The sequence below is a fragment of the Nicotiana sylvestris genome, chromosome 11 (assembly GCF_000393655.2).
Source record: "Nicotiana sylvestris chromosome 11, ASM39365v2, whole genome shotgun sequence".
Taxonomy (NCBI): domain Eukaryota; kingdom Viridiplantae; phylum Streptophyta; class Magnoliopsida; order Solanales; family Solanaceae; genus Nicotiana; species Nicotiana sylvestris.
In genome coordinates, this window is record NC_091067.1 from 39,217,347 (window position 1) to 39,244,235 (window position 26,889).

General features: G+C 37.9%; 1 protein-coding gene across 1 annotated transcript; it reads left to right on the top strand.

Moving 5' to 3' along the window:
- Positions 1 to 983: 983 nt before the first annotated feature.
- On the top strand, positions 984 to 23,079 carry LOC104247524 (ADP-ribosylation factor-like protein 2). Its single transcript, XM_009803563.2, has 6 exons — positions 984 to 1,171; positions 4,056 to 4,139; positions 4,247 to 4,357; positions 6,317 to 6,479; positions 21,685 to 21,765; positions 22,834 to 23,079. The coding sequence occupies exons 2-6, from the start codon at positions 4,075 to 4,077 to the stop codon at positions 22,969 to 22,971; spliced, it is 558 nt and encodes a 185-aa protein (XP_009801865.1). The 5' UTR covers positions 984 to 1,171; positions 4,056 to 4,074; the 3' UTR covers positions 22,972 to 23,079.
- Positions 23,080 to 26,889: the final 3,810 nt, after the last annotated feature.

Here is a 26,889-nt window from a genome sequence, read left to right on the forward strand (position 1 = left end):
GTGTCGTAACTTGTTCAAGAAATAATTCCATAAAACCTAAAAAGGGGTTAAAATAATTAAAAGCGATAATAAATTTAAAAATGCACAATAGGTTTAAAACATGTAATTAATCGGATAATTAGGCCAATTATTAATAGTTAAGCGATCGTGCTCGAACCACGGAACCCGAGAATGCCTAACACCTTCTCTCGGGTTAACAAAATTCCTTACTTAGAATTTCTGGTTTCGCAGACTTTTAAATAAAGTCGATTCTCCTCGATTTGGGATTTAAAATAAACCGGTGACTTGGGACACCATAAAATTATCCCAAGTGGGGACTCTGAATTTGAAATAAATAAAATAATCCCATTTCGATTAATGTCACTTTAATTGGAAAAACTCCCTTATATACCCCTTCGGGTAGAACAAGGAGGTGTGACAGCAAGTATAACGTGTGGGCCTAACTAGTAAAAAAAAAGTTGTCTCCCCCGTCACAAACACGCTCATACCAAATCTGAAAGAAATAGCTTCAAATTAAACCTTGGACGAAGTTTTATCATCCTCAATTCACAGTGAAGTTGTTCAAATAAGTTGCTTGTCCATTGGGATTCTGCATTTGTTCTCAAATATTAGCAACTCGTATCTACTGGATCATCCTAGCTTTTGCCGTTTATTCCTCTTTTTTCTTTATACATTTTTGATGTCCTAAATTTTTTTCTTAGCTCTCCATTTGAGGTAAAATTTGTGCATGTCAATCTGAGGTTTGTGTGTTATATACTATTATTGCACATTTTAATTGAACATTATGGGTTCAAGGGTTTTGAAATTTATTCGGAATTCTACCATAATTTGATCGAGGATTTTGAAATTTATTATTTGTACTTATCTGACTAATTTTTTTTTTACTTAAGTTCCTATCAAATCTTTTATTTTTTTCACAATTTTCGTCAATCTAGCCGTCAGAGTTGATTAAATATATGTGAAAAATAGGATCAAGTTGCTCATAAGTATATTTAAGGGACTAAATTAAAATCTACCCCAAATCATTTTTGTCATTTTGTCCAATAAATTACATATCCGAGGATCAAAATTAACCTCCCACGTTACTGTTTCTCACTCATACATTCAACTCCGCTCTGGCGAAGATTTTTACTTCTCAAAGCTCGCCGGCGCTGACTTCCGCCTGAAACCGGTTGGCTTCTTGTTTCTTTTTTATTTCTTTATAGGCTTTTCCCTTTTCATTCATTTCTTATTTCTCCTTCATTCTTTTTTTGTGAATTAACCAAACACTTACTCTAATTGTTTTTCCCCAAGTGCGTGGTTTTAACTAGGGTTTGAACGAAAATCATTTTTAGTTTTTGGATTTTTTTTTGAAATTTGCGTAGTTCTTTCATTGTTTTTTCTGACTTCTCTTTGTTAAAGAATTAAGCTGGTGAAATCTGCTGTTAATTATGGTTGATATGTTTGTTTAGATTACGAGAATTTCATTTTATTTCTCTTAATTATTTTGTATTGAAAATGTGTGTTTCAATTGTATATTCTGGTACGCACGATTTGAATTCAAGCAAATTCAAAACAATATGCCAGATCTGGTTTGTGAATTTTCAGTGGATGAACAAGTGATTCGTGTCTTCATAATCTCCTCCACATTATGTGTAATTATGCACATAGTCATACCTCTTTCTTTGTAGACTATGTTTCTCGCCACGCCTAACAGTCCCCATTGAAGGATGTTTTTCGCCAAGAACTCTCAAACGTCCCGCCTTTTCCAATTGGGTTCTTAAAAAGCTTATGTTCTGAGTCTCAAGGATCCAGTATTTTTTTCCATTTGGGTTCTTGAAAAGTTATAGGAGAAAAGCTTATTGACTGAAAATCAGGTACTGGATGTGGATGCTTAGCAGTGATTTTCCTCGTGTTTGTTCCATCATATAAAGCTACATATATTTCGAATTTTAGTATCTCATTTGATGTTTGGCTTTTCATGGTCAGAAAATCAGGACATAATATTGTTATCTGGGTTTTTCATTAGCCCTTTGTTCATTTACCCTTTTTTCCATGTTCTATATTCTCTTGCATTTTGATGGATATAATATTGCTAACTTAAACAAATTTTTCTTCTAATTTTCTGGCTTTTGTGCTCTTCATTTGCTTGCATTTAAATGGATATACTGAAATGACTGCACTTTTACTAGTTTTTTTTCTTTTCATATGTGTGTCCCTTATGTTTATCAATGTTTTCTTTAGCTTTTTTGCGCTGAATTTTGGGATACGAACTGCCCTTTTGTGGTGGAATTTTGCTTGTGAATTAGTCAGATCTATTTTGTACTAGTTATTTGTTTGGTTTCTTAAAGCATTGGAACTTAATTATCTACAAAATGCAGTTTCTTTGCTTTTCTTAGATGTTATTATAGAGACATTCTTGCGCCTCCCTTTCTATGCCTCATTGATCCATCAAAACTGGGGTTGTTTTTGGTTTTATTCTCTAAAACTATAAGGTCCGGAAGATCTTTCACTTTTCTACCGTCACCAAATACAGATGTTTTCTAACTTGCTTTTACATGGGGGAGGGGAGGGGAAAAGAAAGATTTTTGTTACATTTTTTGCAAATGGTATCGAAGAGCAATATGTTCAATGGCTAATGGAATGATCTTTTTGATCCTTTAGGTCACTGTTTTAAGTATTGTATATTTGGATTGATTCTGAGAAGGAAAACTAATCTACCTCATTTGATATTTTATGAAAGATGAAAAAGAAAAATGAAAAATTAGCGGAGAGAATTTACTGTCACATAGTAGTTTGTTTCCCTTATATATTATATAATGAGCCAAAACATATCATTGGACATCACTACTGTGACAAATTAATTACTTGTCTTATTTTTAGTGCATGTCACATACGCCTCGGTAAGGAGGTGGGAGATGTTGACATTGGAGGGCCTTATGAGAGGTAGAGGTAGGTCGAAGAAGAGTTGGAGTGAGGTGAATAGGCATGACATGGCACAGCTACATCTGACCGAGGACTTGACCCGTGATGGGAAGGTGTGGAGGTCGAAGATTAGGATAGTAGGTTAGGTAGTCTAGGTTATTCATACCGGTAGTGTTAGTACGTACTCTCGCATTTGGTTGGTAGTAGGCTTTTTGCATTTTGATCTATCTTACTATCTTGTTATGTATTCTGCTTTTACATGATTTTTTGGAGTTGTCCCGTCTTGTTTCTTGTTATTATTGGGGTACCTATGCTTGCCTGAGCCGAGGGTCTATTGGAAACAACCTCTCTACCTCCACAAGGTAAGGTTAAGGTTTGCGTACACACTACCCTCCCCAGACTCTACTATGTGGGATTATACTGGGTATGTTATTGTTGTTGTATTTTTAGTGTGTGTCACGACCCAAAAATCCCAACCACGGGCCCTGACATCTGTTTGCTAGGCAAGCCAACATTAGCTAAACAGTTATTCAATTTAACAATTTTAAAAGCAGATTATTAAGAAATAAAACTGAAATACTTTGAAATACATAATAAATCCATATACGTTGTCTAGTCTAACCCCAGAAACTGGTGTCACAAGTGCATGAGCTGCTAAAGTACTACAAACAGGGTCTGAAATAAAATACATCTGTTCGAAACGAAATCAATAGTAAAACTGATAGAAATAAACAATAATCGATCATCAAAACTCAAGATTTCAACTTTGAAACTCATTTTTCCAATTTTTCACATAATGCGTCTGAACGCCCTCGGGTCACCCGGGACCCCAACCAAACATGCGTACAAGTCCAAATCATTATACGAACCTACCAGAATCGTCAAAATACCGATCCGAGGTCGTTTACCAAAAGCGTTGACCGTGGTTAACTCTAACCTCATTTTAAGACAAAAATCACATTTTCTTCAAAATTTCACATATAAACTTTCCGGAAAATGACACGGACCACGCACGCAAGTCATGAATCATCAAATAAAGCTACAGGAGGTCTCGGAACATAGAAAAAGAAGCTAGTATTCAAAACGATCTATTGGGGCGTCACGTTATGCTACATGTCAACTTCTAATAATGAATGTCAAACTTTTCCTAGGAAACTAGGAGCAACCACGATGGGACTTCTCAGCATTATTCGAAAGATCAAGCGAAAAGAAAAGGAAATGCGCATCCTTATGGTGTAAGTCTACGAGCTAACACTTCTTAACCTGTGGCATTTGGGAATTATGTATGCATTGTTTATTTATTTACTCTTTGTTTAATTCTGTTTTTCCGTTTTTCCTATAGGGGTCTTGACAACTCTGGTAAAACAACCATAGTTTTGAAAATAAATGGGGAAGACACAAGTGTCATCAGTCCGACCCTTGGCTTCAACATCAAAACTATCATGTATCAGAAGTATGGTTTCTCTGTTTCCTTTTCTCTGTTTTCGTTTCTTAGACTTCCTTGCCTCTGTCCTGCTTCAATAAAGTTTCAATAATATGTTGGTAATTACTTATTGTTGTTACTCAGTTACCGTAACCTACATGTCCAAGATGTACTTTGTCACGCAATGTTTATGTGGTTAGCTGGATATTTTGATTATTTTATTCCACTAAATTAGGATGGACTCATTTAAATGGACCAGTCTGAAAAATTTCTATTGGAATGAAATGAATTAGTAAAAAAGTTTCTTGTTGGTCAAGAAAATTTCTACAGTTACTTATTAAAAAAACCTCGTTGGTCACATAAACTAATCACTGAATTGGAATAACAATCAGGTGAATATCGAGAAGGCGTACCACTGAATCATCAAGTTTGTTCAGAAGACATCATCACATACTCTTAGTTAATTTTTACCTTTGAGTTACCTTCTAGGGCCTTGGTTTGTGGTATTGATCAATTAACTACGCTTTAATCCCAAATCAGTTGGGCTCGGTTGTATGAATCGTGTTATGTCATTATTGTTAGACTATGTCTATATTGTCCATTGACCTAAAAAAGCCGTCCTTTTTTTATTATGCTCGGTTTGGCTATGTTTTGCAAAATAGGTGGAGTTCTTGGTTTTATGCTGCCAGCAGTGTTTTGGATAGCGTGCAGCGACAAATAGCGACGAGGGCCTGCTTCACTGAGGCGAGAGGCGAGCAGCGAAGCGCTCGCCTTTTTGATGTGAAGCGACAATTTATACAAAAATAAAATATTGTATATATATATATATATATATATATATATATATATATATATATATATATATATATATAATTAAACACTCAATAGCAATAATATATTAATAAATATATCAATTCAAAAATTAAAAACTCAATAGATAGTCATAGTAGATTCATAAACTAAAACAAGCAACATCTATATGCAATTAATTCTGCTCTATAAGACTAACTGAAAAAAGAGAGTAAATTTTAGGTTTGATTTGAACTATGAAGTAGCTCTCTGTCTGACTGCCTCTGCCCGTATCCAAGATTAAAAAAACAGAGCAAAAAAAAAAAAGAGGAGAAGAAGAAAAAGGAATGGAAGAAAGAAAGAAATAAAGATAGAAAGAAAGCTAGCTCCAACCTCAAAGAACTCTATGCTGCTTGCTCGAACAGCAGAGCCAAAAAAAAGGAAAAAGGAAGAAAGAAAAAAGAAAGAAGACTGAAGATTGAAGAAAGAAAAAGAAATTGACAGCGATGGTCGAAGAAAAAAAATGGACAGCAGAAACTAGAAGAAAGGAGAAGAAGAAATAAAATGGACAGCAGAAACTAGAAGAAAGGAGAAGAAGAAATGGACAACATATCTGATGTCGCTGATGAACGAAGAAGAAAATGAAATCCCAAGCCCTAATATTTAGTTTATTGATCGAAAAAACAAATGGCGTTGATGGTTGTTGAAGGAGAAAGAAGTAACAAACCCAAGCCCTAATTTGTATTTTAATCGGTGTTTGGTGCTGCCTTTTCCTTCTTTTTTTTTTTTTTCAAAATGCACTGCTACACATCGCCTCGCGCATCGCAGCGCCTCTCGCTACACAGGCAGAGGCGCTTGCCTTTTTGAAATCGCCACGCAACAGAGCAAAATGGCGCCGGCAGCTCGTATCGCATCGCCTCACGCTATTAGCGCTGAGGCGAGCGCTATTTACAACACTGGCTGCGAGACATTAAAACTTATGGGGCTTACTCAGTGAAGTCCAGAGTCCAAGCAACTAGGTTAGATGAACTTCGCTGAAGCTAACAGAGTATGACAACTTGTAATTTATGTCTTTGAAATTACTATCTGTAGTGCTTAGATCATTTTAGTAGTTTAAATGCCTTCTGATTGATTTTTGTCGGAATTGAGACTTCTTCTAAAATTTCAAAATAGTTGATAGGTTAACTTGACATTCTGCAGGTATACCCTCAATATTTGGGATGTCGGGGGTCAGAAAACGATTCGTTCTTATTGGAGAAACTACTTTGAGCAAACTGATGGCTTGGTGTGGGTTGTGGATAGTTCTGATCTGAGAAGGCTAGATGACTGCAAATACGAGCTACATAATCTTCTGAAAGAAGAGGTACATATCATACTAGTTCTCTTTTCTGTTGTTGAACCTTCATCTACTCCCTGAAGCGAAAACTCCAAAAGTATTTGGATTTTCAGGGTGGTTTATTGATCCAATATTCCCTTGTCTCTTCTCTGAACCAGTGTCCTCATTTGTTTTTATTAAGATTTTAGCCATATGAAGTATGAATATGAATGCATATATTGAATGCATATTGGTATGTAGATCTGGACATTGAATAATTAAGACTATTTGTTTTAACATCTGAATACGTGTAATTTATCTATATTTAATCATAACAAATAGACAATTCAAATAAAAATTGCTTAAATATTATTTCAATAAAATACTGGAGAAAATACTAACTTGAATTAAAATTACAGTTATTTGAGATAAATTGAAGTATTTAAAGATATAAATGAGTATTTTATATTGATCCAATTATTAAACTATCTGAACTATAAATAAAATTATGTATCAGTAACAACAATTTCTGTCACAAAGAATATGCAGATTTAAATCAAATGTTGTCGGTGCTATCATTTCATTCTCAAACTTCATCATTACATCAAGAACCTCATGAAAGTACTTGTGAACCGTTTACCGAAGAATGTTGAGATTTTCTCTTTAATAACCACAAAATACTCATTCTGTCCTATAATGTTGACATAGCCGAACATATGCATTACGCGTCATGCACATCAATTCTATACATTGTCAATTACAGCCCGACAGTAGTCCAGATAAGGATGATGTTAAATCTTGATTTCTTTGATCACGCTATAGTTTAAAATTATTTCTAAGGCAATACAAGCACATCAACAATGATATTTGATCGTTGATATCCATGTCGAATATGTTTTAACAAGAAGAAAAATCAATAAACAATAGTAAGCACAACATGGTATATATTGTAGAAACATAAAAAATTAAAGAAGCACAATAAAGTGATTATAAAAATTTATTCTATACTCATGAAGCATAACAAGGACGGCAAAAGTGTATTTGACAAACAAAATATGTTCAATAAGCATAATATAGTATCACAAAGTTCCATAGTAGATACTAGTTGGAAAATAAATAAGGAAAATGCTAAATAAAATCAACATCTAATATAATTCCAACTACTTAGCAAGATCAAAGCATTCCCATTGTTTCCCACGGTCGTGACCCAACTTTCTAATCTGTCGACCTCCATTTTCATCCATGCTTGTCTATAGCTATCACCTTCACAGAGTGTGCCAACAGTTGCACTATATAATACTCCGTTCCAATTTATGTTAACCTGTTTGACTGGGCATGAAGTTTAAGAAAAAATGAAGACTTTTGGAATTTGTGGTCCTAAACAAGTCAAAAAGGTGCCCATAGTATTTGTGTAGTTATAAAAGCTTCTCATTAAGGGTAGAATTGTAAGTTTAAGCTAAATTGTTTCTAAATTTAGAAAAGGGTCATTCTTTTTGGAACGGACCAAAAAGGAAATAGGTTCACATAAACTAGAACAGAGGGAGTAGTTCTTTCCATCCAAGTCCCTCTAATTTTTCCATACATTCCTCAAAGTAAGGCGCACTATTTTTTTTAATTAATAGCCCCAAAGCAGTACTCATCTTATCATCAGTTTCCAATTGAGACGATGTGCTCTTTCATTTCTTTCCCGCATTTTTCCATTCTATTGGAACTGAAGATTGAGATGGAGAATTAATAGAAATTCCATTATTTTTGTCATGTAGTAGAACTTTAACATCATCAAGTATATCTATATTAGTAGATAAAGATGAGACACTATGTCGGGGAGTTGTATAGCTGGGACTCCAACCAAACCCTCAAAAGGTGCTGTACGAAGATCCACGAAGGTAGAGGTGAACTCTTCTGTGTTTGGGCTTTTGGATGAGCCTATATCCAAATATGTAAGGTCATACTTTCAATATATACAGCTCAAACCATTTATAGAAAAAGAAGCATTTACTAGATAATGAACTAACCTTTATGTACTCATCCTACTCACTTTCAGACATTAGAATGGTATTGGTTATTGGATCATAAATATTGGCGGTCTTTTTAGTTATTGGCAACCAAGCTTGATACTTTTCTCTTAGATAACCATAAGATTCTTCATTTGCTTTTGGTTAATTTTAAAACCATGAGAAGTTTCTAGAGCTAGCTTAACCTTGTTCCATGAATCTGACTTTAAATTTCTTCCAAGTCTCCTGTTTAAGGATACTTCTTGAATACAAGTTTCTAATAAAGTTTTTACTATATCCATACATCTCCAACTCTTAGATTTTCACTAGATTCCATTTCTGAAATATGTAATTTTTATGATTATTGCAGATAGACTAACACAAACAAAAGTAACAAAACAGAGCTAATTAGGGAAAGTCAAACTAAAAATGAGCTTTATATTTAGAATATAGAAGCAAACAAAAATTTACTAGTAGTCTCTCACATTCTTGCGCTTCTTTGCTAGACTCACTATACCATGAGAGCTTAAGAAAATAGAGAGCGAAGGATGTATGGTTTTTGTTGTTGAGAGAGAACACAAGATTAAAAAAAAATAGTAGTCTTTGCTGAAAGCTAATATGAAATAGAGGATTAAAGAGTATGAAGAAGAGGGAATGATGTAAACTTTGAGTTAACTGAATTCTTCATATATAGATAGCATCTCTCTGCAAACTCTATATCAATCAAGTACCCCCAATACTTACGAAGGAAATCAGACCCGACAACAAGAGAACTATTGTAATATTAGATTATAAAATTCATATACCCATGAAACACATGGAATACCCATATTTCCAACTATTGAAATATTGTTCATCAAAGAAAGCCTAACATGCATATAAGATTTCTGCTTCTTTTGGCAAAATACATACTTTACCAATCGACCTTGTACTCAAATCCCTCTTACACACCAAAACTTTTAAAAGTGTGTCAGTTACACACCTCTTTTGCCATGTGTCACATGCGTGTATTACACATAAAAAAAGGCGCGTGAAAACTAAAAAATTCACTTGAAATTTTTTAACTATTTCCTTTTCAAATTAAAGAAAAAAAAATATAACCCATGTCTTCTTCCCCAACCACAAACCCCAACTTTTCCTCTCCTCCCCCTCTCCCGTTTCGTCTTCTTCCCCAACCCCATCCTAGTTTTATCGACCCTTCATGTTTTGTCTCTCCAACCCCCATGACTAAGAGGAAAAAAAAAAGAACATAGGAGCTATTGGGTCTTGTAAAATCACCATTATTAACTTTTTGAAAAAGCTTGAAAATTTAGTCGGGTTTTGTTTATTTCGATGTTCCATGACCTAGAAAATTAGTTTAAATTCATGTGTTGAGTAATAATTTACTTATGTAATTAATTTTGATAAAATTTAAAAAACACCATTAACAAGTTTGAAGTTTTGGTTTGAGCTTGAATTTAAAATTTGTAATGGATGTTGAAACTTGTTAAAAATTGGCAAAGAATTGAATCTATAGTTAGGGAAGAAGGTTCTTGTGGTGGAAGAATTGGTGGTAATATGATGGTGGTGGAGAAGATGATGGGTTGGGAAGATGAGGAGAGGGAGGGGGGGTTTCTTTTCTGTATCTTTTTTTCTTTGGGAAGATGAGAAGAAGGGGTTTTGGGGGAGGGGCAGAGGTTTTCTTTTTAGTTTTTTTCTCTCGATTTGACACGTGTCAGATGTTGATTGGTGCGTGTAAGAGCAATCTTTAAGCAGATGTGGTCAAACACCGAAGTGGTGTGTAATTGACACACCTTTAAAAGTTTTGATGTGTAATATTATTCTCGTATTTGTGAGAATGGAGAAAATATTATTGATATTATTCTCTTATGTTAAACACAATACAATGAGCCCTATATATATATATATATATATATATATATATATATATATATATATACATACATACATAACATGTCCTACTCCTAATACATATGGGATTAGGGTTATTTACTCCTATTTACATAACTATTCTAACACTCCCCCTCAAGCTGGTGCATATAAATCATATGTACCAAGCTTGTTACATATGTAGTTAATACGAGGACCGGTGAGGGACTTGGTGAAAATATCTGCAAGCTGATCATTCGACTTCACAAACTTTGTAGCAATATCTCCCGAGAGTATCTTTTCTCTGAAAAAGTGATAGTCAATCTCAATGTGTTTAGTTCTCTCATGGAACACTGGATTTGACGCAATATGAAGAGCAGCTTGATTATCACACACAAGTCCCATCTGACTAATCTCACCAAATTTCAACTCCTTGAGCAACTGTTTGATCCAAATTAGCTCACATTTCGCCATAGCCATCGCTCGATATTCTACTTCTGCACTAGACCGAGCAACCACATTCTGTTTCTTGCTCTTCCAGGACACCAAATTTTCTCCTACTAAGACACAATATCCAGACGTAGAACGCCTATCAGAAGGTGATCTTGTCCAATCAGCATTTGAGTATCCAACGATCTGCTCATGGCCTCGATCTTCAAACAATAAACCTTTGCCTAGAGCTGATTTTATATATCGAAGAATGCGAACAACTGCATCCTAATGACTATCACACGGAGAATCCATAAATGACTCACAACACAATCATGCCAAATTCCTGGATAACTGTGCTAAACTTACCAAACCAGGCTCGAGGAGACTGCTTTAGACCATAAAGTGACCGGCGCAAGCAACATACAAGGCCACGAGACTTCCCCTGAACAACAAACTCAGGTGGTTGCTCCATATAAACTTCATCCACAAGGTCATCGTGTAAAAAAACATTCTTAATGTCCAGTTGATAGAGGGGCCAATGGCGAACAACAACCATGGATAGAAAAAGGCGGACTGATGCTATCTTAGCCACGAGAGAGAAGGTATCACTGTAATCGAGCCCAAATATCTGAGTATATCCCTTGGCAACAAGACGAGCCTTAAGACGATCAACCTTACCATCCGGACCAACCTTGACTGCATACACCCAACAACAACCAACAGTAGATTTACCTGAAGGAAGATGGACGAGCTCCCAAGTACCACTCGTATGTAAAGCAGACATATCGTCAATCATAGCCTGTCGCCATCCTGGATGAGACAATGCTTCACCTTTAGACTTAGGGATGGAAATAGAGGACAAAGAAGATAGAAAAGCATAATAGGGTGATGACAAACGATGATAACTCAAACCGACATAATGAGGATTAGGATTAAGGGTGGTCCGTATACCTTTCCGAAGTGCAATCGGTGTACTAGTAAGAGACAAGTCCGTAGGAGGAGCAGGGTCAGGTGCAGGACGTGAATCAGCTGGGCTTGATGCTGGGTGCGGACGACGATGATATGTCAAGAGTGGTGTTCCTGTGGCAGGGAGTCTAGGAGGAGCCACACTAGACTCCCCAACGGTTGGAATGGGTAAGACTTCTGTAGCGGAATGTGAAGGAGGAGCTATAGTAGGCTCCTTAAAGGTCGGTGTAGGTAAGACCTCAGATATATCAAGGTGGTCAGAAGAGGTAAAGAAAGGTTTAGACTCAAAAAATGTGACGTCAGCGGACAAAAAGTATCTACGAAGATCAGGTGAATAACAACGATATCCCTTCTGAACACGAGAATAACCAAGGAAGACACACTTGAGAGCACGAAGAGCTAACTTATCTTTCCCAAGGGCTAAGTTATGAACGAAACAAGTGCTCCCAAAAACAGGAGGGGAACAGAGTATAAGGGTGATTGGAGAAACAATACTGCATACGGTATCTGATTCTGGATGGGAGAGGAAGGCATCCGATTAACTAAATAACAAGCTGTGAGAACTGCATCGTCCAAAAAACGCAACGGAACATAAGATTCAATGAGAAGTGTGCGAGCAATCTCAATGATGTGCCTATTCTTTCTCTCTGCAACCCCATTTTGCTGAGGGGTATAAGGACAAGAGGTCTGATGAATAATTCCTTGAGAAGTCATAAACTGTTGAAATTGAGAGGATAAATATTCTAAGGCATTATCACTGCGAAAAGTGCGAATAGAAACACCAAATTGATTTTTAATTTCAGCACAAAAATTCTGGAATATAGAGAACAACTCAGAACGACCTTTCATTAAGAAAATCCAAGTACATCTTGAATGATCATCAATGAAACTAACAAAATAACGAAATCCCAAGGTTGAACTGACTCTACTAGGACCCCATATATCAGAATGAACTAAAGAAAAAACAGACTCTGCATGACACTCAATACTACGAGGAAAGGAGGCTCGGGTATGTTTCCCGAGCTGACATGACTCACACTCTAATGTAGATAAACTAGACAAACTAGGCACCATCTTCTGAAGCTTGAATAAGCTTGGATGTCCTAAACGTCTGTGAATTAGGTCTGGAGTATCTGTAACTAGACATGCCTTGGAGGAATTGAGTGAGTTAAGGTAGTAAATGCCTTCTGATTCAAGTCCTGTTCCAATCGTCTGCCCCGTACTGCGGTCTTGCATAATAAAGGAATCATCAATAAAATATATACCACAATGGAGGGCACGAGTCAAACAACTAACAGATGCAAGATTAAAAGGATAGCCAGGGACATAGAGAACGAAATCTAGAGTGACAGAGGGTAGGGCATTTGCTTGTTCAACTCCTTTTGCTTTGGTTTGAGACCCATTGGCTAAAGTAACAGTGGGACGAGTCTGTGAATACGCAATATTTGACAAAAGTGATTTATTACCAGAGATATGATCAGAAGCGGCTGAGTCCACAACCCATCGTCCAAGAGTACTAGACTAGGAAATACAAGCAAAATAATTACCAGCAATAGAAGTATCAATCTGAGCAACAGAGGCTATTTGTGGAGATGTCTGCTTACTTGCTCGATACTGAAGGAACTCATTATACTCCCCTTCAGATAAAGAAAAACCCTGGTTACCTGTAGTCTCAGTCTGAGCAACATAAGCATTTTTGGGTGGGCGACCATGTAAAGAATAGCACGCGTCACGAGTGTGGCCAAGTTTATGATAATAAGATCACTTGGGTCTAGATCTTCCAAAACGACCTCTTCCTCGTCTATTCTCCATAGTATGAGATGCCCGATTGTCCACTGACTAGGATACGAGGACAGATGAGTCAAGTGTCTGTGATGAGCTCACTGGGTGACTTGGTGTTGCAGCAAGGCGAAGTAATCGAGAGAATAATTAATCAACTGTTGGGACAGTCGGACCAGCCAAAATCTGGTCACGTACTGAATCAAGGTCATTAGGGAGAACATCGAGTGTAAGAACTAAAAACATCTTCTGTCGTTGCTCTTGTTGCTTTTCAATACTAGCAGAAACTGGCATCAATGTCTCAAATTCTTCCATGACTGCCTGTACTTGTCCCAAGTAAGTAGACATATCCAATTCTTGTTTCTTCAAGTTTGTCATTCACGATATTACATCATAGAAACGAGATATGTCATTAGTGTATAAATTACGAGCCTTTTCCCAAACTAAATAACATGTTTGGAATGGACGGAACAAGGGCATCAACTTGGAATCAATAGATTGCCACAAGATACTACATAACTGAGCATCAACCTTCTCCCACAGTGTTTTGTCCTTTTCATCACCTTCGCTAGCCTTTTTTGTTAAATGATCTTGAACTCCTTGACCTTTACACCACAACTCGACAGACGAAGCCCAAGCTAAGTAGTTTGAACCTCCCATTAAAGGTTCTGAGGTAATCATAACACCAGAACTGCCAAAACTCGGGTTTTTAGACCCGAAAGCATCCACTCCCAAAGACATCGTGAAAACTCGCTGGAACAGATGAAGGAAACGCTGTTTTTGTCGGGAAATTACCGTAGCTGCCGGAAAAAACTCAAAGTGGTCGGAATCAAACGAAAGCAGGATGGGTAGGGTCGGAATTAGTAGCCGACCCAATTGTTCTGAAGATCCGTCGTCAAAAAATGGCCGGAAAAGGCTCCACGCGCCGGTGCGTGAAGCAGATCACGCCGAAAAAAAAATCCTCCGGGCGGCGCGTGGCGGCGCGTGAGAGGTTGTCTGCCGGAGGTGTTTGATGGGGTTTGGTCGCCGGGGGTTGGGGGATGTTTTGGTGGTGTTGGTTTTTGCATAACACCGATGGAAATTGATTTTTTTCGAAAAACAACCCTAAAAGGTCGCCGGAATTGATGCATGACGACTGTTTTGGGTGGCTTTTCTTTCCCGGATGTTTTCTCACTGCTGCTATAATACCATGTGAGAATGCACGGGGAGAAAATACTATTGATATTATTCTCTTATGTTAAACACAATACAATGAGCCCTATATATATATACATAACATGTCCTACTCCTAATACATATGGGATTAGGGTTATTTACTCCTATTTACATAACTATTCTAACAGTATTTAAGAGGTGTGTAAGAGGGATTTGGGGGGACAAGGTCGATGGGTAAAATATGTATTTTGCCTTTTCTTTTCTATTAGAATTTCTTTCCATCAGGGTAACATATATGAGGTTTCAAACATATCATTTAAGGCTTTAAGATTTCCAACATATCTACTTCACAACTATTGAAGTTCTTTTGCACTTCAATGAATCAATTAAGATTTGGGTAACAAAATTTCTTAGAGTTCTTTATAAAAGCAAGCAGCAACAACAACAACAACCCAGTAAAATTCCACTAGTGTGGTCTGGGGAGGGTAGTGTATACGCAGACCTTACCCTTACCTCGAAGGAGTAGAGACGTTTCCGAAAGACCCTCGGCTCAAGAAAACTAAAAGACAAAAGGAGACAATATTAGTATCACCACGGAAAGCATAAGAAAAATAGGAACATGAAATCCAGAAGAAAGATGCAAAGCAAAAGCGATAACTAATAAACATGTCATGCATTGAAAAGCGAAATAGTAAGACACAACATTGCCACTAGCTATCTTAGACAAAAACCTACCAAACTGGTCTCATAAAGGTACGAAGTGAAGTAAGACTCGACTATCTCCTAACCTACAACCCTAATACTCGACCACCACATCTTGCTATTAAGTGTCATGTCCTCGAAAATCTGAAGCCTCGCCATATCCTACTTGATCACCTCTCCCCAATACTTCACAGGCTGCCCTCTGCCTCTTCTTGTGCCCTCCACAACCAGCCGCTCACACCTCCTTATCGGAATATCTAAGTTTCTCCTCTGAACATGCCCGAACCATCTGAGTCTCGCTTCCCGCATCTTGTCATTAATGGGAGCCACGTGCACCTTTCCCCGAATATCATCATTCCTAATCTTATCAATCCTAGTATGCCCGCACATCCACCTCAACATCCTTATTTCTGTTGTTTTCATTTTCGGATATGTGAGTTCTTAACAGGCAAACACTCGGCCCCATACATCATGGCCGGTCTAACCGTCGCTTTATAGAACTTACCTTTGAGTATTGGTGGCACTCTCTTGTCACACAAGACTTCAGATGCTAACCTCCACTTCATCCATCCTATCCGAATACGGTGTGTGACATCCTTATCGATCTACCCTCCCCCTTGGATAACCCACCCAAGGCACTTGAAGCTGCCTCTACTTGGGATGACCTGTGATTCAAGCCTCACATCCACGCCCACTTCCCCCCGGCTCAGCGCTGAATTTACACTCCAGGTATTTCGTCTTCGTCCTGCTCAGTTTGAAACCCTTAGACTCAAGAGCATGTCTCCTACTCTCTAGCCTCTCGTTAACACCAGCTCGCGACTCGTCAATCAGAACTATGTCATCGGCGAATAGCATGCACCATGGGACCTCCCCTTGAATATGGCGTATTAACACGTCCATCACCAGGGTGTATAAGAACGGACTCAACGCAGAACCTTGGTGTAACCCCATTACAATCGGAAAATGCTCCGAGTCGCCTCCTATTGTCCTAACCTGCGTCTTAGCACCATCATATATGTCCTTAATCGCCATAATGTAGGGAACCAACACACCTTTTGCCTCCAAGCATCTCCAGAGAATTTCTCTAGGAACCTTGTCATACGCTTTCTCTAGGTCAATAGACACCATGTGCAGATCCTTCTTCCCCTATCTGTACAATTCCACCAACCTCCTAACAAGGTGTACTTCGGTAGTAGAACGACCCGGCATGAACTCGAACTGGTTGTTGGATACAGACACTATCATCCTCACCCGCGCTTCAACCACCCTCTCCCACACTTTCATGGTATGACTCAATAGTTTGATACCCCTATAATTGTTACAACTCTGGATATCACCTTTGTTCTTATACAATGGAACCACCGTACTCCACCTCCACTCATCCGGCATCCTCTTCGCCTTAAAAATAACATTAAACAACTCAGTCATCCACTCCAAACCTGCTCTCCCTGCACGCTTCCAAAATTTCCACCGGAATCTCGTCTGGCCCGGTCGCTTTGCCCCTACTCATCTTACGCATAGCTCTCACGACCTCCTCTACCTTGATACGCCTGCAGTACCCAAACTCACGGTGGCTCTCAGAATGCTCCAATTCGCCTAGAACAATGTCCCGATCCCATTCTTCATTCAGAAGTTTATGAAAGTAAGTCAACTATCTCCTCTTAATTTGTACATCTTTCATCAATACTCTACCATCTTCGTCTTTGATGCATCTCACTTAGTCCAAATCCCGAGCCTTCCTCTCTCTCAACTTGGCCAGCCGGAATAGCTTCTTCTCCTCGCCTTTTCCCCCAAGTTCCTTGTACATACGACCATAAGCCGCAGTCTTAGCCTCTGTGACCGCCAGCAACTTAGCTTCCTAACTAGCTACCTTATAGCTCTCCATGCACACTCGCCTCTCTTACTCACTTATGCTCCCCACTAACTTCAGGTACGCCGCCTTCTTCGCTTACACTTTACCTTGGACCACCTTATTCTACCACCAGTCTCCTTTCTGCCCACCAAAGACGCCCGTCGAGACCCCTAACACCTCTCTCGCAGCCTCCCTTACACAGTCTGCTGTCGTTGACCACATAGTGCTCGCGTCACCACTGCTCCTCCAAGCTCCCATAGCCGACAATCGTCCCTCCAACTCTTGGGCTTTATCCTTAGTTAAGGCTTCCCACCTAATCCTCGGTCTTCCTCGAGCTTACCTTTTTCTCCTCTTTAATATAATACCAATGTCCATCACCAAGAGCCTATGTTGCGTCCCGAGTATCTCACCCGGAATCACCTTGCAATCCTTGCACAACCCTCTGTCATACCTAATGAGGAGAAGATAGTCAATCTGAGTCTTCGCCACCGTATTTTGAAAAGTAACCAAATGCTCTTCCCCCTTCGGAAAACTAGAGTTTGCGATCACTAACCCAAAATCCTTAGCGAAGTCCAACATCGAGGTACCTCCTCCGTTCCTCTCCCCAAAACCGAAGCCTCCGTGCACCTCGGCATAACCACCTGTGGTCGTCCCAATATGACCATTGAAATCCCCTCCTATGAATAGCTTCTCCGCAGGCGGAATCTGGCGCACAATCTCATCTAACCCTCCCAGAAGCGCCGTTTAACATCCTCATCTAGGCCTGCATGCTGCGCATAGGCGCTAACAACGTTTAGGGTGCACTCTCCAATCACCAGCTTAATAATCATCAATCTATCATTCTCTCATCTAACCTCAACTAATAATCATCAATCTATCGTTCACTTGTCTAACCTCAACAACAGACTCTCTAAGATCCCTATCCACCAAGATACCCATTCCATTCTTACCTCTCTGGACTCCTGAGTATCAAAGTTTGTACCCGTTCGCGTTCTATGCCCTCGACCCTACCCACCTTGTCTCCTGGACACATGCTATATTGACCCTCCTCTTTTGGAGAATCTTCGCTAACTCTATAGACTTACCCGTCAATGTACCTACGTTCCATGACCCAATTCTCAACCTATAGACACCCTTGTTGCCGTTACCTCACTTGCCTCCCGACCTACCCCTTAACCCTTGCCTACCTCCCGCTCCCCCCGAGGACATGACCTCACTCGACCATCCCAGACCACAACCACTATACCTATGGCAGACTAATGGGAATCACTAACACACACAAGGCAACAAACCAAACTAGAATAAGACAAGTTGCAACTACAGGCACACTAATACGGTGAATAAACTAATACGAAGTAAAATGACAGCAATTTAACTAACACAACAAAGGGTAAAAGGAAAACGGGTGGTACCAACTCCCGCCGCCCCTTGCTGACACTTGCTCGGGTTGTTCTTTAATGCTTGCACACGCACGTCCCGTTCTCCGCTAGTAGCCACGGGCTCTAACCTGAAATACACACAAAATACCATGAAGCCAAACAAAGGAGGGATGGGTTGTCACCGCTACCACTTGTGAGGCCCCACCTGTAGCACTGGAGCGCAAAAAGGATGAAATAAAACCTTAAGTTCATTTAAAAAACAGTCAATAATGAATAAAAACCGAAAAATTGTGCATATATACGCAAAATTATATATGATAATTGTCAGCATATATACGCAAGATCCACGAAAAAAGAAGAAAAAATCCACGGACAAAAGTAGAATCTTTTGAAGTTTGTAGGGATCGAATCAGTACAATAAGAACCCACAAAAAAAGGATATCTAAAACGCAAATAGAGCACCAATCCAAATATGAAGCCTTCAATTTCTATAAACAAGTTGGTTGTAAAACAGAGGAAACCCAGATCCAAAAAGCAAATACTAAAAAAAGGTAAAAATTAACGACAAAGAATGTGCAACAACGCCACTCGATACACTAATTGCATGAATGAAATAGAAGAGAAACAAAGATGAGAAAAATACCAGCGAAAGCGAGTAAGAAGAGAGAGAGAGGAGAAGGGGAGATGAGGGGGGGGGGTGGTAAACTGTTGGAGGAGGTGGTCGCCGGCATCGGGAAGTCGCCGGAACTGGGAGTGATTTTTACCAATTCAATTCTTCGAGAGGAAAGGATTTGGGTAGCCGACTGATAGTTGGAGAGAGAGTGGAGAAGAAAGGTGTGAATTTTCAGTCGAGATGAAAAAAACGAAGCGTGAAGTTTTCGGAAATAAAAGAAGTTTTTTTAAAGGGTCTGAATGCTTTTAAGATTAGGTTATAGGTCTGACCGATTCAGACCAATTCACACCTATTCAGATGTTTTAAAAGTGAAAAACCAATGCACTTAATTTCAAAGCTAAATAGACTAACTCTCAATTCACACCTATTCAGATGTTTTAAAAGTGAAAAACCAATGCACTTAATGGGCTGAGATCTGGACCATTCAGATTCAGACTCCCATTAAGTGCAAAGAAATGAGAGTTGGTCTATTTAGCTTTGACAGTGTTCTATCCATATGAGTGTATCCAGGGGTGGGAGTCCTTCCTAAATTGTGCCAAGTAAAGGGTATAACTTATTACAATTTTTCTTGTTTCTATACGCCAATAGTTACATTTTCTTTTTCTTAAGATCTACATATTTATGTTTTTGGTTCATATTATCTGGGGAAGCACCACCATTGAATATATGCTTCTTCATTGGTTCTTTTACCTAATGAGACATTTCTGATTACGGAAGTTTTGTTACATCATGTGGTATGTTATAAGTGTTACATGGCGCAGCTTGAGCTGACCGAGGACATGGCCCTAGATAGAAGGGTGTGGAAGTGGAAGATTAGGGTGGACGGTTAGTAGGTAGTCGGGCGTTTTCCTTTGTCTTCCCTAGTTCGATAGTATTAGTGCTAGTATGGTATCCCTTTTTTCCTTAGTTTGCTATAGCCGCGTGTCTTGTTCTGTTACTACTTACCTTCGGTAATGACTTCGTCGTATTCTCGTGTGCTGCCTTGGACTTATCTGTCTAAATATACTATCTTGATATTACTTCTTATCGGTACTATCTTGCTATTCTTTGTTGTTATCTCCGATTTAGTTTTCTGACTATTTGTCTTGCTATCAGGGCTTCCTTCACCTTCTTTAGCTAAGGGTCATTCGGAAACAGTCTTTCTACCCTTCCAAGGTAGGAGTAAGGCTGCGTACATCTTATCCTCCCCAGACCCCACTTGGTGGGATTATACTGGGTAGTTGTTGTTGTTGTATTTTGTGTTAGGGGGGCAGAAGCTCTTGCTTCTTCATATGGAGTTGTTGATACAGCTTGTTCATAATTCATCAAAAAATACTGCTTGTTCCTTTTTAGCATGGGTTTAGAAGGCCTATTTCAAAGGCATCACTGGCTCGAACACTTGACACCTCTGCAGTGGGTACACTACACCATGCATGCTTATGTTTTGTGCCGCTAACCTATTTCATACTGTCAAGAAAAGGGGAATGAGTTTCTGTTATGGTACATAATACATGCTTATTTTTTATGCTGCATAAATATGCTATTTCTTAGTGGTCTATATGCAAAATTAGCGAGTCAAAGAGGCACGAGGATGAGTTTTCAGTTAATTCAAGTGTCAATGCTCATCCAAGCTTAGACTTTGCTGTGGATATGTTGCTAGCTACTGCTTATTATAACACTTAATTGAATATTTTGTTATTCTCGAATTTATTAGCATTAGCAATCATTTCTCATATCATTTTCTGGTGACATCCCTTTTTGCTGCTTAGTTCTCACGAGTTTATGCAGGCATTCCTCCTCTGGGGAGGTTAGAAGTAACAGATGGTATCTCTTGGTTTTGATGAAAATGGCAATCCTCCTTGACATGTTACTGCTTCCTTCTGCCCTCAGCCAAAATAAGCATACTAGTACTAGCTAAGATGTTGTCTGGAGACTTATTTGTTTGGCTAAGAAAATGACTAAATTGTTCGCAAAAACGTATTGCAGCTATTTTATAGCAGAGCTGCCTATGCAAAATTACCAATGCTAATCATTTAGTCACATTTTCCATACTGGTGGCACAATTTGCATTTTTCTAAGTGTCACCCATAGATCATCATGTTATTAACGGCAGGATAAGATAATCCTTGGTGTTGGCTTTTTTGGATTTGCTTGATGTATGCATTAAAGCTGTCATTTTAGTTAGCTTACCACATTGTTTTGTTTTTCATATTTCTTTTGAAGTTATTCATCTTTTGAAGCACCTCACTACGTGAAACCAGGAGTACCCTATAACTTGATTATTGCAGAAAATACTCTTTCATTATTGTTCATAAAGGTAACAGTTCATTTCTGGTGGTGGTGAGGCTTGGCATCCCTACTAACAAAATAGAGGGACAAAGAAGAAATTTGCAATCTTGAACTTTACCATCGGATATTATTTTACTCACTATTATTTGTTCAGTATCCTTCACTATTATTTTCTTTTTGGCAGAGGCTATCAGGAGCATCGTTATTGATATTTGCAAATAAGCAGGACATACAAGGCGCTCTTTCTCCGGATGAAATAGCAAAAGTAAGGATGCTTCTTATTATAACTTAGAAACTGTGTTGCGTGAACAATGAAGTGGAAGTGTGGAACTCTTATTCTTGAAACTAGTAAGGAATAGGGTGCTATCAATGATATCCTTAACAGTTAAGTGAGATTCTTTTTTGTTCACTTAAACTATATTTTACTAATAATGAAGTAAAGTTATGAACTGATTAATAGCTTTCTGCATTTTATTCAGCCAACCCTTCTGTTACACAACAGAAGAACGGTAGTCTTAGGTTATAGCCTTGACTATTAATGAGACGACTCAACAAATGCAAAAGCACTTACCACGTGCTTATGATGTTTAAGCCCGACTCAGTAACTATTTACAACTTTTTCCTTAGACTTTGTTGAAAGTGGATGGATTTAGCCCAGGAATGCTCTTTTGGGTCCATGATCAGTAAAAATCTTATGTTATAATCCAATGCAGCAAGGCAAAATGTAAACTTGAACTCTCCGGATTTATGAAGCAAGTATTTCATTTTATCAAATAAATAAAACTTTTCTCTGTGGCTTTGGAATAAGGGATGGTCTAAGTGCTGCAACTCCTGCTTTCACATTACTGTCTTAGTTATTGTCCTCTCCCTTAAAAGGCTGTGGTGTCTCATGAATCATGAAGTCTTACTTTGCTACATACAAAGAATAAATTGACCACGCGTCTTGAATGTGAGCTTTTCTTTTTATTGTTATTCTTTTTTTCTACAAACTTTATTCATTATGGCTTTTTGAACCATGTGTTTAAACTAAATGTACACTTTGCATTAAATGCTAGTTTTCCTCTTTTGATTTCTTTTGAGAGAAGCTTCATTGTACCCCTGTCGTTTAGTAGGTTTGCATTGTTAAGATGATTTCTTAATGTTTGGAAATCTAAAGCTCCAAATATGAAAACTGAAGTACTGAGAGATCAGGAAAGTAGCTTCTTTCTGGCCATGGTTAAGGAAGTATGAGTAGGTAGTGTTCAAATAACTTCAATTTTTCTTGTGTATGGCCATTTAATCCTAAAGTTCTGTTTACATTAAAACAGAGGGAAACTAACTTCTTCTGATTCAGGTGCTTAACCTGGAGGCCATGGATAATAGCCGGCACTGGAGAATCGTGGGATGTAGTGCATACACCGGAGACGGGCTACTTGACGGATTTGATTGGCTGGTACAAGACATTGCATCACGGATCTATATGCTTGATTGAGTAAAGTTTACATTAAAATTTTGATTCGTTCAAGATAACCTTTCTAAACACTATTTTATGTACCATTTGGAGTACATTTATGGATATAAAGATCAAATTTCTGTGTGAGGACATTTTGCTCGTGTTATTGCTCATTGGTGCCCTGCTCAAATGACACCATCAGTGAGGAAAATTCTTTTAAGACCTTCCCAATATGGCCAGAGTATGTTATCCACTGCCCCCCTGCCCGTGTCATATTGGAGCAGGTTGCACGAGCTTTTTCTCTGGAGGGAGTCGGAAGGGAGCTTTTTAACCCCTCTTAGTTGGCTTATCCGGCGCAAATCCGAACTGGTTGGGCTAGTGGGCTTCAGATATCGGGAGCTTTGCACAAATAGGATACTTCCACGCCTAGATCTCTAGGCTTTCCACACGATATTGTGCGTGATCTTGATTTTTAGGAAATTACATGCTGAGATCTGCAAAAATAAAGTCCAAGATCTGTGAGAAATGTACCCAATATGTCTATGAATTGGGTTGTCAAAACTCTCAAATTGCTTCATTAGTCAGCGTCGATGAGACAATTTGTTGGCTAATTTCGTCAACAGATAATGAAAATAGAAAAATTATACCATTAGAACAAAAACTTCTAATTAATCAATCTATGATACGAAAATTCAAGCATCTGTTTATAACCATCGCTATTAGCAGTCCAGTAGCACAGAAATATAAACTTCTGATGGATATTTTCAATAATATCGCCACCCTTAACAAAAATAAGCACACCAACTTCTTTTCTATTTGAAGCTTGAGAAACAAATAGGACTAAGAAAAGCACTTCCACCCTCATACCTTGATAGAATACAAATTCGAACAATTTTTTGAGTTATAAAGATAAAGATTTTATTTCTTACTAATTATCTAACAAATATTAAAGTAATAAAATTATCAACTAATGATATTATGGGTTGTAGACAAGATTGGAAAAGCCTATAGTTATGATTCTCCTATAGAATCCATCTTGCTATATCTCAGATAATTTCGCCTAAGTATTCTATACTGATCGTGAGAACTCGACTTATCGTAATTCTCTCTCGAGCAACTACACCAATATTCTAGTCATATTCTCTTGAACAACGCTAGCTCGCACTTTCTCAACACTCGCTATGACCATATCAAAGCTTCGTTATCTCTAATCCCGCTTTTAAACCCGCCCTATTAATCTCTCATATACCTTAGGAGTGGCGTTGTTCAACGACAACCTAAATATGCGCTCTTTCTCAAGTAATACATAATAAATAGGCATAGCTAATTGAGAGCTCTTTAATGAACCAAAATAAGTATGTACTTGAACACGTAGAGAAATTCAAAGAAGAATTCATCCTTCAAAAGGTTCAATCAAACTCTAGATAGAAATTAGGTACTTATAGTCATGCTAACAATTACGCTAATAATTGAAAGCATTAATTTACAAACTAAGAAAGAACTGAAGAAAAACTCTTGTGATTCGATGCTTGCAATGCTTTTAGCCGTCTTGTTGTCTTCAAAATAATGCCCAACCCCCTCAATAACGAGTTTAGGGAGTATTTATAAGTTAGGGTCGACGTGTCCAAGTCCAAAACCAACAAGAAAACAAAAATAGCTCGGACAGAAGCTGTCTCGCCCCACGCCGAAACTTCACCGCCTCAGGCTCCGCCTCGTGTCGTGTAAGGCGCATACTTTGGCGCCTTTGACCTCCCAAGGTGCCGAAGTTTGTTTTCTAAGCTCCCTCTGGGGCGTGGCATTCTAGATGCTATACCTAAGATTTCTCTTCAACTTACAATGTAGGCAAGTTCTAGATGCAACTGTAAAACATGGATTATAGAAGAACTCACATCAGACAATGACATATGCTTTACTAAGGACAGTCTCATATCGACTTTCAAATCAAAGCAATTTACAAATCCAAGAAATATTAGGCATAAATCACAAAGTGAACATAAGTCAAATAAACGAGCGATAACTGTCATAAGACAAACTATCCAATTTTATCAAGGCATAATCAAATATTTAAAACAAGTGGAAGATGATACATATGCCAAGACCTAATGTATGCTACTATCAACAAAGTAAAAAAACGTGAATTACATCATTCTTTTTCCCTTTATTTCCTAAGTCCTACTCTACTCTAAAAAGTGAAAAAATTATCTAATTCAAGTTACATCCCATGGAAAAGAATCGAGGCACAAAGAAAAATCACGGGAGATTATTACTACCTAAAGAAACAAAGACATATTTTTATATATTTTTTTTAATTTTTTGTATTTTTATTTAGACCTTAATCTCTCAGTAAAACTGTCTAGGAAATCCATTATATGGACAAACCCAATCTTTTTTGATTTTCGATTTTTTAATTTTTTTTCAACACATAAAATAGCACAGGAAATTACGCAAACAATCTCCTCACCCACACTTTAAATTGTGCATTTTTATAAATAATAAGAGGGTAAAAGAGACTCCTTGATAGATTAAATTCGGAAATATTAGCAACTCATGGGGTTTTTCAGGCTTCATTATGCATGGTTCTTTAGGCACCCTGCACTTAGTTCCAACCATCTGGCTTGCTCTTGCATATTTTCATTAGCTTTGCTTCCCATGATCATACTATTACAAAATAAAAAATAATACAAAAATGTAAACAAATAGAAAATAGTAAAGTTGGGGTTGCCTTCTGACAAGTACCTGATCTATAGTCGCGACACAACTTGAATCATTTTTTCCTCCACTTTAAACTTATGAATTGGATCCCAAATTTTGATTCAAGCTTACGACAATGGTCCTGGGGTGGTGGCACAAAACCTTGCATGCCCAAAATAAAATTTTGCATTTTGCACTTCTTAACCTTCAAACGAGGAATGTTATTTTGCCTAGACAGTATTGCAAATTTCAGAATGTATGACTCGTCTACCTCTCCCATGACTCTCTTTTATACTCGTAAGGAAACTCTTATATTATCGTCCGCACATAATATAGAGAAGTATTTGAAATGAGGTCCGACACACTCAAATATATGAATTTCAAGCTTATCAACATCCTCGACACCAATAATACCAGAATCAACTAAATTTGTATCCTCGGCTGACTCTAGTATCACTTCCTCAATGTTGACATCCTCATATTCTGGTTGGTTAGGTTGTTGGTGTTTTACTTTGAACTCCTGTATTAGCACCCCAATTTCTGCCTTTCTTTCATGCTCTTCTTGTCTACTGTCCACAATATTAGCCTGTTTAACATCTAAATCTTCAATCAGTTGACTCACTTGAGCCTCCAAGTTATGAATAGTTGCCTCTTGCCTTTGTATCTGCAGTTGTTTCTCATCATCTCTCTCAACGAGGCATTTTAACATATCTATAATCTTCTTCATGTCAACATCTCCTGGTTCTTTGCTCCTATAGACTTTACGAGAAAAAGTAGAACCATCATAATAAGGGGTTGGGGGAGGATAAAGAAAATCAAAAGTAAAATTACCAACACTAAAACTTCCATAATTTCAAGATGTCATATTTTTCAAATAAAAAATAAAAATAAAAACAAAATAAAATAAAAGTTTAATCTTGAAACCTAGCAATATTTACAGCTATAACTACACCATTAATTCCCTTGCAACGATGCCAAAATTTGATCACGCCTAACTATGCCTTATAAAATGGACTAAGCGGTCGTTGCAAATATAGTGTCTAAAAGTCTGGAGTTGAATCACACAAAAAACTAAGATTTAGCTATAACTATTCACTATCACTAAGAATACAAGTTCGAACAATTTTTTGAGTTAAAGATTAAGATTTTTATTTCTAACTAATTAGCTAATAAATATTAAAGTAGTAAAATTATCAACTAACGATACTAAGGATGGAGAAAGTTTGAAAAAGCCTAGAGTTATGACTTTTTCAAATGTTGAAATCC